Source organism: Lissotriton vulgaris, chromosome 6, assembly GCF_964263255.1.
Source record: "Lissotriton vulgaris chromosome 6, aLisVul1.2, whole genome shotgun sequence".
Classification (NCBI taxonomy): domain Eukaryota; kingdom Metazoa; phylum Chordata; class Amphibia; order Caudata; family Salamandridae; genus Lissotriton; species Lissotriton vulgaris.
The window spans coordinates 1357471232-1357488807 of NC_141694.1; the positions used below are offsets into that span (position 1 = coordinate 1357471232).

Consider the following 17576-nt stretch of genomic DNA (forward strand, 5'->3'; position numbering starts at 1 on the left):
AAATGGGGGTGTTAATAGACTGTTAAAGAAGAAGTAGATTGTGGGGTGGGTGTTGGAGGGAATCGGGCTGGTCTAGGGAGACATCTCCTTCGAGGCCATCTAGTGTCCTAGCGTTGTCCCTAGGGACCTTAGATAAAGGATTCTTAAGGTGACCAATTCACTGAAGTCAACCAATGGCCAAGAACCAGGATCAGAGTTCCCAGCAAAGCCATACAGCACTAAGACAGCAGAGTAGGACAAAGAGCTCATGACATACAAATAATTATAACCTGCTATACCAGTTTAAATGCTTTCACTTTATACATCGGATTCAGAACAAATGCGGGCAGGACAGACATTTCGTCCTGCTCTCCGGCCACTGTTTGATGTCGGATGATTTGGGAGTTGACCATGCAATAGGCAAAGGTTTTTCCAGGATAATTGCTCAACAATTTCATGGCAAACAAATGCAGAGTATATACTGTCTGGGTGCCACATCCATGCAGCTATATCACTTCCAGTAGTGATTCTTGGCTGATTTACACCCGCTGCCATATTTGCAAACTACCCACTGTAAGCTGGGAGAACTGACAAGAAATTTACATTGTATCAGGCACCGACAGAGGTTGCCAAATGAGTAGTCTGAGGGGGTGGGGGTGGCGGGCATATTCATTAAAAACATGAATGCACATGGTAGGAGCAAGGTGTTAAAAAGGATGTCCGTACCTTTTCCATATCCTTGAGTCTCTTGGGAGATTCTTCCAAACCTGGCGAATGGCATCTTTTGGATGCACTGCTTTTGGGAGACGCTTCAACAACACCATTTATTTGCCCTTGAGAAACATTATGGGGAGGAGAGAGAAGACCAGGAATCACATTTAGCCCCGCTGCTGCAGAAACTATGCATCCATCTGAAGGTGGGACTGCTTTCCCCAATTCAGCTGCATTTAAAAGAATAAACACATTAAGACGGACATTGAATGGGACATGAATTACTTGATGAATGTTGCAATTATGTATGCTGTGTAGTACATACTTTGATCAGATAATCCTCCAACAGGATCTACAGACACTGGAGCATCGATTCGCTTTTCATGAGAGGTTTCAGTCAGAATCCTGTTTAAAACACATCAGAAATCTGGTTAATGCAGAGCCAACAGATCTGGATAATTTTGTTAATCTGTGAATCATTTAGCTCCAAGTCTAGCAAGGCTTGCAGGGAAGGAAAGACCCTAACCACAGTGGAGTACAGAACCAAATCTAACAATTGGAACCTTAATATGAGCTGCACTACAATAGGAGAAGGTGGTGTGGAGGAATCGGCAAGGATTTATAGCAGAGTATCCACCAGAAATATTAGCAAAGATAAGTAGCTTTCTTTTGATGGATACTTCTCGCGCATTACTCAACTTATGAATAAGTGCCAAAGCAGCACCCACTCTGAGATGTACAGACTAGAGGCAAATAAAGGAAATGACGCAGCATAACTCAAGCAAAGTCCCCATAATTCGTGCCAGAGTTACCAGACAATGCATGACAGAGGCATGCAACAGAGACAAAGTAGCTGCTTAGTAAATAGCAGTCACTTTGACACCAGTGGCCAAGGCAAAAGCTGCCATGGTGACCTTTGAGGGTCAACAAATTGCAACCAGAGCATTAGGCATAGAGTAACAACGTAAAACAGTACGCTGGGTCAATAGTGCCCCTTGTTTGGTCCCAGCAAGGGCAAAAAACAGCAGTTACCCCTTTGAATCTGCTGTCATTCTATGGACTTAATAGGAGGCAGCTCACCAAGAGTCCAGCATGTGCAAATGCTGTCCCATGGAATGGTCAGGAGGGGCAAACAAAAATGGAAGACTGACACACAGGCCCACATGGAAGACAGCACTCAGCATAAAGGGGAAATAAGTAGGATCAACCTGCTTGAGTAGAATACTGTACACTGTGGCCAGACAGACAGGGCCTGCAACTGATCAACCCTACCTGCTTGAGTATTTGCCACCAGAAAGACATCGGAGAGTCATAACTGTAGATGGGTTTACATGGTAAAGGCATGAGGCAAGTCGGAACCAAATGTAAGCGTTGCTGAAGATTAAAGGTCATGGCAGAAACATGATCGGGGATAATGCTGGAATTCGTTTTATGGAGTGCAGGTCATCCATATACCAATGGACAGTGAGTACTTTGTTGATACAATACACTCTAGAATTAAACCCATTTCAACCTTCCAATAAGTGCTACAAGTGTTAGGAAATGAGTGCCTTAACCAGGAAATAACCAAGAAGATCACAGCGGCAAACTGAACCCCTGCAAACGGACAAGTTTCAGAACACATGGCCTTCCAATCGAATACTACAAAACTAAGGCCTCTAGCTTGGCCCGTCCTTTGTTGAAAATTTTAAGCACATGGAAATGTGATTCCTGTTGCCCCATTTCGTGAAATGCTTGATCATGACCGAGGTGGCTTTATGCCCAACAGAAACACGCAAGAGAGGGTTGCACACCGTCTCTTGAATATGTTTTTTCTTGAATGTAAACTTCCATGTTCAACATTGCGTGCTCAGTAGTGACGTGCCTAGCCCACACTGCACGTATAAACGTAACATTATGAATGGGGCGACATTTCACCCCAAACCACTGGCACAGCTGATACCGCCTCTGCAGCAATTCGTTTATCAATTGTTTTCCATTTTTCTCCAAAAATCATCCATACATAATTCGATTCGAAGCTGTTCAAATCTGCATGCAAGGAAATGCATTTTCCAAAGATTGTCATGTTCTAGATGGGCCATCCGAACCTCTTTACAAGAACACGTACAAGCGCAAGTTCATCATAGCAGTTTATTAAAAACCCAATGCATTTCAGGCCACGGGCGTTTCGTCAGGGGTAACTGAAAAGGACAATAAAACATGTACTATTGTTCCATTCCTCCATGTTTGTACAAAAAAGATAATGTTAATTATATTGCTCTTCTCAGTCACTGACTTTCATTAAATCCAGTGCTCTAATTCGCAACATTTCCATGAACAAACTTTAAATATTTCTAGCAGAACACAATCCCTTCCCTTAACTTCATAAAGGGATCGTATTCTGCCAGAAATATTTAAAGGTTGTTCATGGAAATGTTGCGAATTAGAGCACTGGATTTAATGAAAGTCAGTGACTGAGAAGAGAAATATAATTAACATTAAACTGCTATGATGAACTTGCGTTTGTACGTGTTCTTGTAAAGAGGTTCGGATGGCCCACCTAGAACATGAGAATCTTTGGAAAATGCATTTCCTTGCATGCAGATTTGAACAGCTTCGAATCGAATAATGTATGGATAATTTTTGGAGACAAATGAGAAAAATGGAAAACAATTGATAAACGAATTGCTGCAGAGGCGGTATCAGTTGTGCCAGTGGTTTGGGGTGAAATGTCGCCCTATTCATAATGTTGTTTATGCCCAACAGGTCAATTAGACAATGTTTGAAGACTTTAATACTTTACCCTTGACAACAAATTGCTAAAGCAGACAGCTGCTCTTCAGATTGAGCTGGAAGAGTTCTTTTAACTCTAGATTGGAAATACATTTTCATGTTTCTGAAGAACCTAGTATTGGGCTTAACATTTATTGAAAACACTGACTCTTCCACTCCAAAACCACAGAACTAGTACTGGTCAATGGGATGTCAAAACCCTTTCCATGGACCAATGGACATGACAAGGATGCCCCCTACCACCACTTCTTTATGCATTGGACCCCTGGCAGCTATTATCAGAACTCGCAATAATATTAAAGGTACTGAACGGGACACAAGCCTGGTCGATATAACATCACTATACGTGGATGACCTCCTCGTATCTGCAGGGCCCTGCCAAATCTGGGTCAATAGTAATGCAAGCGTTTAAGGATTTGGTGTTAATTTTGGCCTTAGGGCAACTTGGAATACATCGCTTTAGGGGAAGATCGCTATGGCAAAATGTTAAGAAGTCTAGCCATTGTTAAAGTTACAGAAGGGATTAAATAAGTGGACATAGGTCTCCAACACCCAAGAATATGTATGGAACACAAACCTCTGTGCAGATAGCAAATCAAAAACAAGAGTCAACTTTGGAAGCACTTTCAGATTTCACTAATGGGCATAGGGACTACAATTAAAATGATAATTTTGCCTAGAGACTTAACAAAATAATCCACTTAAGATCCCCTACTAATTATTCAAGCAAACCTCTACCATGGCCAGGTCCCCATTTGTGGTGTAACAAACACCTAGCGTCCGTACTGTAAAATGTTACAAGTCACCATGTGATGGGGGACTGGGCTTATCAAACTTTATTGCATAAATATTGTGTGGCACATCTGGCAGTAATTAATGATAGTGTGTTTAAAACAGTACTTTCAACACCACTGAAAGCGGAGTACTTGGCAGAGTGGAACCAACACATTGTATGTATGGGGCCAAGCCACACTAAGACATTTCACTCCCCAAGCCACCAGGTAATTTAGACCCCTGCTATGAAATGGGTCAACCAAAGAACGTAACAGCACCTATTCCATGGTGGGTGATTTCTTTCATTGCAAGGGTAACAAGGAACAGAGTATTATAGGATGGAACACAACACTGGGGTTTTTGTCAATGGGAAACTGCTCCCAATAAGGCCACGGAATACTTAATTGAGTTGCAGGAAGAATGTGGTCTTTTAAAGCCCCAGTTACTCTGTTAGCTTCAGCTCAGACAAGTACTAATGCCATATTTGAATACACCAGACAAAATACACTTCAGTCCTCTGAGCCAAAATTGCAACTGCTGCGTTGCTCAAAAAGATATAGACCGTGGTAAATCATACACCGGATATTCCTGCAACTAAGGTGCAACTGGAAGAATGATTTGCAGGTGCTAGGGAAGTAGGCCTTTGCCACCCCAATGGAAATTGCCATCACAGAACAGTTCAGACTTCCATAATTTAAATGTCTGCACAGTGTATATTACACAGATGAATAACTGCAGATATGTAGGTGATTTAAGTCTCATTCTCTACAGGCTACTGTATCCTACACCCTCACTTAGTGTAAGAACGCCCCATTTTCTTCAGTAAAGATACTGGAACAGAGTGCAAATTTTCTATCTGAAGTTACACAAGTAAAGAGCGCCCTTTCAGCAAGATTGGCATTACTCATTGTAGATAAACTACAAGCAAATAGATCTCTCTTTACTGGACTCAGATTTGCAATTGCTAAAAAAAACATAGCATCTATGGGGCACTTCCAACACACCCAATATTGCCAAGTGGAGAGCTGGCCTGCAGATATGCAGCATCTGGAACCGCAGATCTATAAGCGTTGAGGCTGCCCACAAACACGGAAGGATTAGGAAAAAGTGATAATCTAGTGAGGTTACGAGATCATTAATCCCTAAATATATATACTACTGCATTGTGTTGGTGTACCCCATATATTGATCAACAATATACACTGAAACTGGAGATAAACCAAAGAAAAGCAAACAAAAGCTTATACATATATATAACATTACAATTTTAGAAAAACTACCGAACAGGCATGTGTCACAGGGCAACCTACCTATGAACTGCTGCATCCAAAAAATGGTTTCTCCACTGCAACAAGCACCATATGCTACAGCCAGCCGGGAGGCTGCAGCATTTGGTGGTATAAAGACAGACTGGAATTAACGGGGCAAAAGGATCTGGCCTCCCTTGTTAACCATAAGGGGCCAAAGGAAAGAGGAGCAACCCTGAAAAGGACTACATGGCCTACTGAAAATCCTCAATCTGAGGCAGATCGGCAAACAAAGCCAGAAGCCAGTGTTAAAGCTTCTTGAGAACTGGAATATTTGAGGACAAAACTAGCAGCAGGGGATGTTGCCACCAACTCTCCAGTAAGTCTATGAGGCAAAACCAATTTAACAATGATTAGGAAGATTTTACAGGGCATGTGTGCTTCTGGGGAGTGTTCTCTGGTAGGCTGCTCTGTTCGGAGATGTGCCGAAGGGAGGGGAAAAGGGCAATTTAGGGTCAAAGGCAAGAATAATTTTTCTTTATGCCCTGTTGGCCTTTGAGAAGATGTTTGGGGGGTGGTGAACTGGGACATCTGTTTACAATGCCTACAGGGTTTGCACCTAGACAACGTAGGAGTGCAAATTTAACAGTTTGCTGAATAAGCATAGTTCGATTTAGAAGAACAGTGAAAACCCAGAATGCACATTGGCAAGGCACTTTTAAACTGGAAATGGCAGTGCACCAAAAGGTGCAATACAAAAAGCCAGTGTATTCACTTCATTGGTGGGCAGCGCTACAAGCGGAGTTATGTGGCACCGCTTGGCAGCAGTGGAGAGCTACTACTATGAAAATGTTTCTAGATATTCCCAAGGTGAGGAATCTGTTCAAAGTAGTATCCATCAGAAAGTGTCAGTATGCTTCAACAGGTGACCTCTGCTGGGTCCTGGTGCTCCTAGGGTAGTAGAAGTAGTAGTAGCAGTATTATATGACCTACTAGGAGGCTTGCTGGGAAAATATGGCATTAAGCTTTTCCTGTACGAGTGATGGTGCTGCTTGTACCTTCTTGGTCAGCAAAGAAATCAGTAAAGCATCCTGAGAACAAGTGAGGTAATTGTGTGTCCATAGAGCTTTACTTTCCATGGTTTTACTCTGATGCGGAACAGAACTTTACCTAAATATTCCCAGTTTAAGACAGATGAAACTAGGTACAATTTTCCAAATGTGTTACATTTAACTGCAATAAGCACATCAAAATTAGAGAGACCAGAACCATTATCCAGCTAACACGAATTCTGGCTGCTACAAGCTAGCCTACAAACAATCCTCAGAACAAGCTCAAAAGGATAAGAAACACATTTTACATATTCTGGAACACAAATGAATTTTGAAGGAACATTAGGATGAGGGCACTCCGGCAGTCTCCATGGTATTCTAACCAGTTATATAAAATTGAATTAAGTTCTTGAAAACAAAAAAACAAGTTTCCACTGAGAGACGCATGTGACATTGACATCAACCTAGAAACCTTGGCTGCTTTGCTAAATAGTTATATTATATATATATATATCACAGACTAAAGATCTCCACAGCATGTACATTACAACATTCACCAGTGCTAACCTTTCTACCATTGCAGGACTATCTAAAGCAGAAAGTTTGTTAAATGAAGTTGGGGAGCTGAAAGGTGTTCCACTATCTGTATCTCTGGAGCTGTCCAAGCAGTTTCCATCAAGGGACGTCCTAGACTGCAGGCCACTCGAATTTCTGTTTATGTCTGGCATGCTCTAGAAAACAAAATACACCATGATTAGAATAAAGGCAATGTAAATCAATGGCTTTACCAAATGTAAGTTTCCCATGTGTTGGACAAATATCAAAATTACCCTCTTTTTCTTCTGTATTACTTCTACAGGTAGATACTGAAAGAGCTGCTTTTTCTTCACATGAGTCGCCTCAATCTTCATTCCCTCTTTCAACATGTTAACATTGGATGCCTGCCTATAAACTTTAAAGTAAACAGTTTTAGTACCTTAAAATCTGAGACCCTACCAAATCCATTTAGTCAAATTTCTCCACTGATTTTTTTTCATATCACCAGCAACACACAATTGAGTAACCGGTATTATGCATAACAGCTATTACTACACACAGTTTCTAACAGTAAACAGGGTGCTTCATGAGGCAAAATCCACAATTAAGTAGACAGGACAAAACCGCTCAAGTTTCCCTCCCCCATCAATACCCTCCCCTACCCTTAGACCCTCCCTATATCCTTATTAATAGAACATAGTATAAACACACGAGAAATAAAAGGAATAGAAACACTAATCAGGTAATCTTGGGGTCAATGTACATGTTATCAGTACTCTTAAGTGCGGGCCCTTGCGTGTTCAGAACTGGAAGATGCGCTCGCACTCTGGAGAGACAAGTTCTAAGCGGGAGTCCCCTGGAGAGATAACCTACTAGCAGTCCGCAATCATATTCTAAGTTTTTAAATCATCCTTAGAAATATCATTCAGCCTTTCCATTGTGGTTGCCTGCCATAGACATTCATGCCACTGTGTCAAGTCTGGCACCTCCTTTTCCCTCCAAACTGCCATAACCACCTTTGCGCCCCCAGGCAAAGCCACATTATGTCTATCACTTCGTTTGGGACTTCAGGCGAGCGTCCCGTTGACCCAGGAGAGTAAATTCGGGGTGTACAGAATTAGGTACCCCAGCACCTCTTTGATTTGCGCTAGAATCTGACCAGAAAGGCGGCATTGTCGGTCAGTCCCACCGAGTGTGACGAAGTCCACCCAGGAGACCACAGCCTCTCCAACGGAAACATTTATTTTGTGGGATATAAGTACCAATCGTACAGTATTTTATAGTGGGCATCAGAGGCTTGGTAAGCGATTAGGTTTTAATGTCGTTCCAGAAAAACTTCCATTGTCTGTCAGTAATAACTCATCCAAGGGTGCTTTCCCAGAAAGCAGCATGCTGTGGCCGTTGGGTGGGTAGCGTAAGCAGCAGTAAGGAGTAGAGCAAAGATGAACTCTTTGGTCGATCCTGCCCCTCACAAAGCGCTCTTGGTGTAAAGTGCCTAGTTGCGGCCTTCCGTACCTTTGGCTGTAAAACCCAGTTTCTCAGTAGCAGACAATGAGTTTTCGGTACTAGGAAGGATGAAGGCCCTCTGACAATGCACCAACATCCGCATGTCCCAGTTATGAAAAATAGTGGAGAGGGTTAGACAGCCCCCTTCCCTCCATGCATCGAAGGGGATCGGTTGTACAACCAGGTGTAATAATCAGTTCTTCCAAGGATTGATTAGAAGTAGGTTTTATTGATAAGCAAGCCGGTACAACTCCCAACCTGAACCTCCTCCCATCAACTCTACTCCTGGAATCCTGATCCGTGGCATCATCCAATACCATGGCAAATTAATGTATGCATCGTAGCTAGGATACCACATCTTCTCTCAACGTTGAATAAGAAAAATGTACAATAAGTCATTAGTAATATTAAGTTATAATAAGATGCAAAAAAAAGTATACTGAAATAAATTCAATAAATAAACAATGAATAAAATACAATAACGAAATTAGATACTACCCTGCCCCTTCTTTGTAATGCAATAACAAATTACAATACATTACTTCTGTATCTTGAAGGCATTTTCACTGATCTACCAGTGCGAGTTTCTCTAGATTGATTACAAGAAACAGAATTAGAACTAGTTGTAGCACTGCAATGAATGTTATTATCGTGAACAATAGAAGGAGCTTCTCTTTGTTCAACATTTCATCCCACATCCAATTCATGGATGAAGATTTCTCACCGCCAACCACAGAAACATGTCCTTTACATTTAGCAATCCTACTATGATGCCATACTTTGTCACTTAACTTCGCAGACTAAGTATATCTTTCTGTAACTTGTAAGGGAGTGGAATATTTACTCACCCTTCCTAACTTTTGTAACCACCTTTATTTTCACCCAGTCACCAATTGTGAGATCAGCTTTATTAGTGGAACGTTTTTTGTCAAATTTGTCAATGTACGACTCCTGTATCTTACGTAATTTGGATAGGACAACAGCAGGAGACCATTTTCCACAAACTATTTTGCAATTCCATTGTACGTTGTCTTTTGAAAAAGATTCTCTCCCCCGTAAAATCCTGAATGGACTAACTTGTGCAAGTGGGAGTGATTCTGTACGCCCATATAGTGCTATACAGTTCTTTCTCCCAATTCTTTCCAGCAGAGTTAGCTGCCTGAATGCTGCCCATGATGACTATTAAAACGCTCCACAATTCCATTACAAGCAGAGTGATAAACTGGAGTTTTCTTCCCACACACACCATTCCTTTTCAGAAACTAAGAAAGTATCTGAACAAAACTGTGGACCATTGTCGTGAAGGATATTTCTCATACTACCCTTCACGTAGTAATAATTTCTCTAAAAAATGTACAATCACTTTTGAGTCACACCTATCTATGATTTCAATCTCCGGCCATTTGGAATAATTGTCAATAATGACTAAAATGAGTTTCAAGCAACTAGTCTGATCTTCAATTGGACCAAGCAAATCAATACTCAGATCCTCCCAGGGATGTTCTGGAATATACCTGCTACCCAGAGAAGGTTTAAACATTTTGTGAGCCTTGTCAGAATTAGCACAAATAGGACCCTTGCTCATTGCACCATCAGGATTCAAGCAAACCGGGCCGAAGACGGCTGTAATGCCAGAAACCGGTCCCCGGGAGCTTGTTTCCTTCCCAGTGTAAGAATTGGCTTTTGTAGTTTGGTTTGCCCTGTTCCCATCATGCACTGGGACAGGAACAGACTAATTTGCATACAGCCAGGTTCTGAAACTGGGATGGTGCAGTGAGCTAAAAAACGGTGTTAGATCTAGCCCAGATCTCTTGACTGGGTTAGAGCTTTCTGCTTAATTCAGAGACTCTGTCCCTCACCACCCCTTGTTGTAAATATCTTTCTAGCCCTGGCCACCAATAAGACATCTTCACTCTACTTTTAAGTTTAACTCCTAAATGTGCTTCATGATTAATAGCCAGAATCTTTGAACACAACTTGGAAGGTACCACAACTCTTCCACCCCTACGATAAATGATTGCAATCATCGATGAACAACTCCTCATTTCCCAGAAGGATCTTAAATCACCCTGTAAGCAAGACTTGATGGGCCAACCATCACCAACATATTTAGCTACATCTCGTAAAGTTTTATCACTGTTGCATTCCTTGTTCCACATTTCTTTTGAAATAGCATGTGTGGTTTCAAGACTGGTCTCTTGGATGGCAGCAACATTATATTCATCATAATCATTAATTACATCATCCTGACAGGGCAAAGGAGCTCTGCTCAGATAATCTGCAATTTGGTTCCTTTTCCATCGAAGGTATTCTACATCATAGCTGAATTCCAATAGTTTGAGGCTCATTCTAGCTAACCTAGGAGTAGCTTTGAGAATGCCATCAGGTGTCAAAATCTTAAGCAAAGGCTTATGGTCAGTACGTAAAGTGAACCTGGTACCCCAAATAAATGGTCTACATTTTTCCATGGCCCATACCATCGCTAACATCTTTCTCTATGACCGATAACTTCTCTTTAGAAGCGATTAGAGACCGAGACGCAAAACCAATGGTAGCCTGAAATCAGTCATCACTATTTTGGAAAGGACCGCCCCTAGACCTTTCCCACTGGCATCGGTGGCAATAATGCTATGGGCCATGCAATCAAAGGCTTGTAAAGGCAAAGCGGACACTAAATCTGGTCTAATTTTGTCAAAATCATGTTTAAGTTCAGCATGCCAAATAAACTCATGTGTGTTCTTTAGGAGCTGTCTGAGGTTGTATGTTTTGCTAGCAAAATTTTGCAAAAATTTTGAGTAAAACTCTGCTAGGCAAAGGAAGGACCCTAGATTCATTTTCGCCAAACTGTGGACGTCGTGTCATTTGCAGAAGCTCTTTTCGAATTGGTGTATACTAGGAGGGTGTTGCCCCCCTTTCTTTGAACTCTTGGAGGATTATACTGGGACCCGGTCTCTTTAAATTGAGTGATTTTCATCTAGGAGACCAGCTTTGCTATTTTAATAGCCGTTGTAGGACATCTATTTGTGTACCTTCATTCGGATATCTGTCGACCAGCACCGTATGCCCTTTTGAGATCTTTTTGTGGATTGCTGGCTTGCTATCTTTATATCACAGTAGTATCCTCTAAAAAATAAAAAATACTCTCCGGGATTGAAGATATCTATGTACTTAGATATCTCGGAACCTCAGAATCTTATGATGACATAATACTGGATGTTACTTCAAAATTAAGCCCCTTCGTGTAAAAAAAGAACTTTATTGGTGGATTAACTTTACAATATTGAAAAAAAGAACCATCAATATGCCTATCAAGAAACTGACAAAGGACGAAGGAACTGTGGACAGGTCCTTTTCCGAAACGCTTGTCGGCACCTCTTTTGTTGCTTGGTTATGTATATAATTTCATGTATGTTTCGGTTTATTGCTTTTTACATGGTATGGTAGTTGAGCTGTGGTTGATAGGTTCGAATGGATGTTTAGGATGTTTGGTATGACTTTTTTGAATGAATGACATATTGCTTTTGTCTACTGTTCTTGTGGGGCTTTTGTAGATAGTGTTGTATAGAATTGAATGTAATGTATATAATGATGTCCTTTTGTTTGCAATTATACAATGAATAAATAAGAATGTTTTGCTAAATAATTCTTGTGTTGGGACAATGTTGATATAGATATTGTATGATCGATATATTACCTAAATACTAAGTGGATACTGAGGAGAGGTTAGTTCTTGTTCCAAGGAAGGGCCCTACGTCATCCTTAGATTTAGGTATGGGGGCATCATCAATGGCATGACTTTTTTACGGGAGATTCTGTCACCACCCACTTCATGACCTAAATAAGTCACTGAATTCATTCATAATTTACATTTCTAGAGTTCCTCAGTGAGACCATTTTTTGCAAGAACGTTCAAAACTCTAATGAGTCATGATCTTCCTTGTTCTGACCCATAATTAAAATGTCATCTTGAAAGTATGTGACTCCCTCCTGCTTTTTGAATAGTTTGTGCATTAGACTTTGAATGCTGCCGCAGAAGCAAATCCAAACTGCATTCTGAGGAAGCAAGAACAGCAGAAGGGAGTAATGAAAGCAGTTAAGTTCTTACTGGACTCATGCAAGGGAATCTGGTGGTAGGCGGAGGTCACGTCAATGGTTCCACTTAATTTTAGTACGGGCTAGAAGTTTCTCTATTCTAGGTAGGGGAAATTTATCAACTAACTTTTATTTAGGTCTCTTAAGTCCACATACAGACGCAAACGGCCATCCGATTTGCGTGTGACAACTGATGGGGCCAACCAATCAGGGCATTTAAGTGGTTCAATAATGCCTTTCTTCTCAAGAGCATCCAAATCTGCCATAACAGCTTCCCTCACACTGACAGGAATGCTCCTTGCTTTATGACACACAGGACGGGCATCATCTCCAAGTACAATCTTATGAGAAAACCCACCTAACTTCCCTACTTTTCCCGAGAAGACTGTGGGAAACTGTTCAACAATATGATCCATATATTGTTTATCACATTAATCTAAAATCCCTTGAACATCATTTTTAGGGTTGAGAATGATACTCAGGGCCCCCTGATCAATTCACCCTAACACAGAGGGTCCAACTTTGTGACATGCAATTTCCCTAAAGCCTTCCTACCTTTAAATTCAAACATTTCTTCCACAAATCCCACCATGGGTATCTTTTCGCCTGTAAATGTTACTGGTTGAATGTCAGAAGGTCTCAGATCTTTGATAAGGGTATTAGCAAGTAGATCATTCCAAATATTCCGCTGAATTTTATACGGGGAATCCAAATCTGGGACTATGTGTACTAAAAAACACAGTGGCGGCTCCCCAATAGGGGTGTGGGGGCGTTGCCCCACTGCTTTCTCGCAGTGCGAGAAGGCAGAAACATAAATGGTAATAATTACTTTTATGTTTCTGCCTTCTCACGCGGCGAGAAAGCAGAAGTGCCGGGGTGGGTGGTCTCGAGGGCAGGGGGGAGTGGCTTGTCCATACGGACTGTCTGGGCAGCCTGATGCCGCCTAAACAGTCAGTATGCACAACAGTGGACAAGCCACTTCCCCCTGCCCTCGAGCAGGACCGCCCACTCTCCCTTTTTCTCTACATATGCTGCTGCATGGCAGCATACATAGAGAAAATGACCCGGGTGGGCCGCGGCCTCAACAATCACAACGCTGCCATTGCGGCGTGATTGGCAGACGGGGGAGAGGGAAGCTGCCTTTCCTGGCTGATAACTCTGCAGCCAGGAATTCAATTTGGAAAAAGCAGGATGGCGGGAGTCGGACGGTGGACCCATCCAGAAGCTGAGGCGCAGGACGGTAAGATACGTTTTCCATTATTTTATTCATGTTTGTTTTTTAATTAAACAAACCCCTCCCGCCTCCCCCCATATCCCGGGATGACCACATTTCCACCCCCTCTCCCCCCACCCACCTGTCAAGCCGGCCGCGATTGAACACTATGCCCCCACAGGCCCTCCAAGATGTCGGCATTATCTTTCCCCCATGAATTCCTAAAACACCAGCATGGCCAAGGTTAAGTGAAATATCCATTCACGCAAAGGCCAGGCTAGGGTGCAGCATGTGATAGGATCATTAGGTGCATACATGATGTCATGGATATAATGCTCAGCGTAGGTCAAAGCTACCAAAATCCAACACATCACGCTCCTCTGCCAGCTGAACTGTTTAACCGGGATTAACAATAAAACTCTGAAATTCCATTTAAACGCATAACTGAGCAACACATGTCCACACAGGAGGAGAGCACACATGGCTGGCGCTGATTGTGCAAATGAGGAGTTAGTCGGGGAGTTAAGAATAATTATCGGTCACCATTTGCAAAGCACACGTTAAGAGAATATTTCCAGGTGGCGCTACATTATTTTCAAGCGCTGCGCAGCCTACAAATTGTAGCCTTTTGTGAGTTATGCACACAGTTTGTTTACACAGACAGCAATATTGTAGTGAAACAGTGCAGTATCTACAGAACGTGTACCCATGATGTCATCTGTGATGCAAACAGTCCTGCACTAATGTAATGGTCGGCCTGATTTAGTGTTGTGCCGATGAGCACATGTCCTGATAAAGCGCTATTTTGCAGTTGAGCGCTATCGTCACTTATGTGGCCCCCCTGAGAGCGATTAGGGTGCTATCTGCAACTTCCACAAAGGTTACACATATTACACAATGGAAAAATGACGCAATGTTACCCATACGGAATCATGGTCATTGTTTGGACCGGTTATCTTTTGGCGCTAGGATTCCACGCACAGCCGGGTCACGCCACATTGCATGACCAGCTGATGTGTCACTGCATGGATGTGTTTGTGCTGTTTCAAGTCCTAGGGGGGTGTTTGAGCTGTTCCTGGGGGTGTTTGTGCTGTTCCTAGGAGTGTTTGAATGTTCGTGGTGTGTTTTTGCTGTTCCTAGTCCTAGTGGTGTTTTTAGTGTTCCTGGGGGTCTTTGTGCTGTTCACTAGAAAGCAATTGCAGTTTATCGGTCTATGCTTTGTGTGTTTTTTGGATCCATCCCTGGGGGTGAACCCCTGGAACCCCTGTAGGTGGTTCGGCTCGACTGCTCCGCCGTGCCACTTTCAAATGTCAGCCGCCACTGAAAACACCCCCAATAGATACATTACAAGTGGGGGTTTTCTTAGACTTGACACAAGATACAATATCTTCTGTATCACAACAGTCAATGATACACAATATGCCATCGTCACTTGACTAGTTTGAACCATCGTTATCTGTGCATTTGTCATCAACACATCCTACAATTTTTTTAATTTAATTTTATCCTGTATGCCTTTGTGAAATGATCAATCATACCACAGTAAGAACATTTTGACGTTAAAGCTGGACATTTTGTATCATTGGCATAATGCCCATTGTAACCGCATCTACAGCAACATGAGGTTTTATCCACCTTAGGTTTGTTGAAAACTTCAACTTTTTTGTTAATGCTAGGTAGGGGACGTTTTTAATTCTTTTTATATTGACCATGTGAGACTTTGCCTACTGTTAGCCCTTCATCGTTATCTTTGTGGGCCACCTTTGCATACCTTGACATTTTGGCTTTTCTTACCATAGCAAAGATTTCATTGAGAGGAGCATCTCCACAAGTCCACAATTTTTCTTGGATAGCAGAGTTGTTGGAGTGCATGACTAACTGGTCCCTTATAAAACTATCATGCAAAGTACCAAATTCGCAATTGATTGCTAATTCTTTTTAAGGATGAAACAATCCTCAACAGATTCAGTTTGACCTTGTCTTTTAAAAAAACAATCATACCTGCTTATGCCTACACACACAGGAGGATGATCATGTGCATCTAGATCTTCAAGAGCATCAAGTAAAACATTACTACTATCAGCTCGTCTAGCTTTTTCCCCCCCCATTTGATTAAATACCCAGGTGCCCTCAGAACCTAAGTTTTGAAGGAGCATTTTCTTCTTCCTGGATTGAGAAAATGTATCATTCTCTTTAAGAGCATCAATATAGTTGTAGTCCTTCCAATCGGACCACTTGATTAAAGGTTCACCTGGACGGGGTAAGAAGGGAACTGGAGTATTCAATTCACCTTGAGATGCCATGGTGCAATTAAGTAACAATGTACTCTACAACAGAATAATAAAATATGAAATGCTCAAGAAGATTAACAATATGCATTAAGAAAGAAAAAATATATAAGCGCTAAATAAATGGAGTAATGAACAAGTTACTTACCTTCGGTAACGATATATCTGTAAGAAACAGTAGTTAGTATTAGATTCCTTACCTTAGAATATCCCCAGGCGTCAGACTATATCCGGACATTTTTGCGTAGCAATACCCCTGCGCGTCGTTAGGCGTAGTCTCTGGCTCCGCGCCAGTCGTCGGCGTCTTCGCCGGAATGACGTCGGAGTACTTAGACGCCGCCCATGCGCGCTGACGTCAGTTCTTAGACACAGCTTTTCCGCGCCAGATACGCAGAGCCATGCTAGAACCAACACTGGGGCAAAGAAACTAGGGCCCTGAAAGGGGATGACCTTAACCCTAGGTATCAGTTCGCAGAATGGGGAGGATGGGTGGGGCGGTAAGGAATCTAATACTAACTACTGTTTCTTACAGATATATCGTTACCGAAGGGAAGTAACTTATTCATCTGAAAGAAACAGGTTAGTACTCTATTCCTTACCTTAAAATAGATACCCCAGCAATACCAACCCCGGTGGCGGGTCTGCGAACCAATACTTACACCAGAAAGTCCTGGAGGACGGAACGGCCAAAGAAGCCATCCCTCCGGACTGGACTGTCCAGGCAGTAGTGCCTCGCAAAGGTGTGCAGCGAGGCCCACGTAGCCGCCTGGCAAATGTCCTGCAGGGGGACTCCCCGACCCAGGGCAGTAGTAGCCGCCGTGGCCCGAGTGGAATGGGCCCTCAGCCCAACTGGAGGCTCCTTTCTAGCCAAGGAGTAGCACGCCTTGATGCATAAGACGACCCACCAAGAGATGGTCCGCTTATGCACCGCCCGTCCCTTCTTCGCATCCACGTAACCAACAAAGAGTTGGTCATCCCCCCCGGAACTGGCGTGTGCGATCCATATAGAATGAAAGCGCACGTTTTGCGTCCAGCCTACGGAGCCGCTCTTCATTCTTTGAAGGATGCGGAGGCGGAAAGAAGGAGGGCAAGGTGATTGACTGCCCGATGTGAAAAGCAGAGACTACCTTGGGCAGGAAAGAAAGTCTTGTACGCAATACCACTTTGTCCGGATGTACAGACAGGAAAGGAGGTTTGCAAGATAGAGCCTGGAGCTCACTCACTCTCCTGGCAGAGGTGATGGCAACCAGCAAAGCGGTCTTCAAAGTGAGAAGACAGAGGACAAGAATGAAGTGGCTCAAAGGGAGCGCACATCAGGAAAGTAAGAACCAGGTTCAAGTCCCACTGAGGCATCACAAAGGGAACAGGTGGAAACGTGTGTGATGCCCTTCAGAAAACAAGTCAC

The 17576-nt window shown here is 42.6% G+C and overlaps 1 protein-coding gene across 1 annotated transcript in view; it reads right to left on the reverse strand.

Moving 5' to 3' along the window:
* Nucleotides 1-17576, reverse strand: part of PAPOLG (poly(A) polymerase gamma) — a 455976-nt gene that overhangs the window by 69719 nt on the left and 368681 nt on the right. The window contains exons 16-19 of the mRNA XM_086927484.1: nt 7366-7487; nt 7103-7266; nt 1016-1095; nt 706-920 (exon numbers count right to left, since the gene is read on the reverse strand). Coding sequence (XP_086783610.1) covers nt 706-920; nt 1016-1095; nt 7103-7266; nt 7366-7487 — 581 coding nt within the window. The remainder of the gene's footprint in view (nt 1-705; nt 921-1015; nt 1096-7102; nt 7267-7365; nt 7488-17576) is intronic.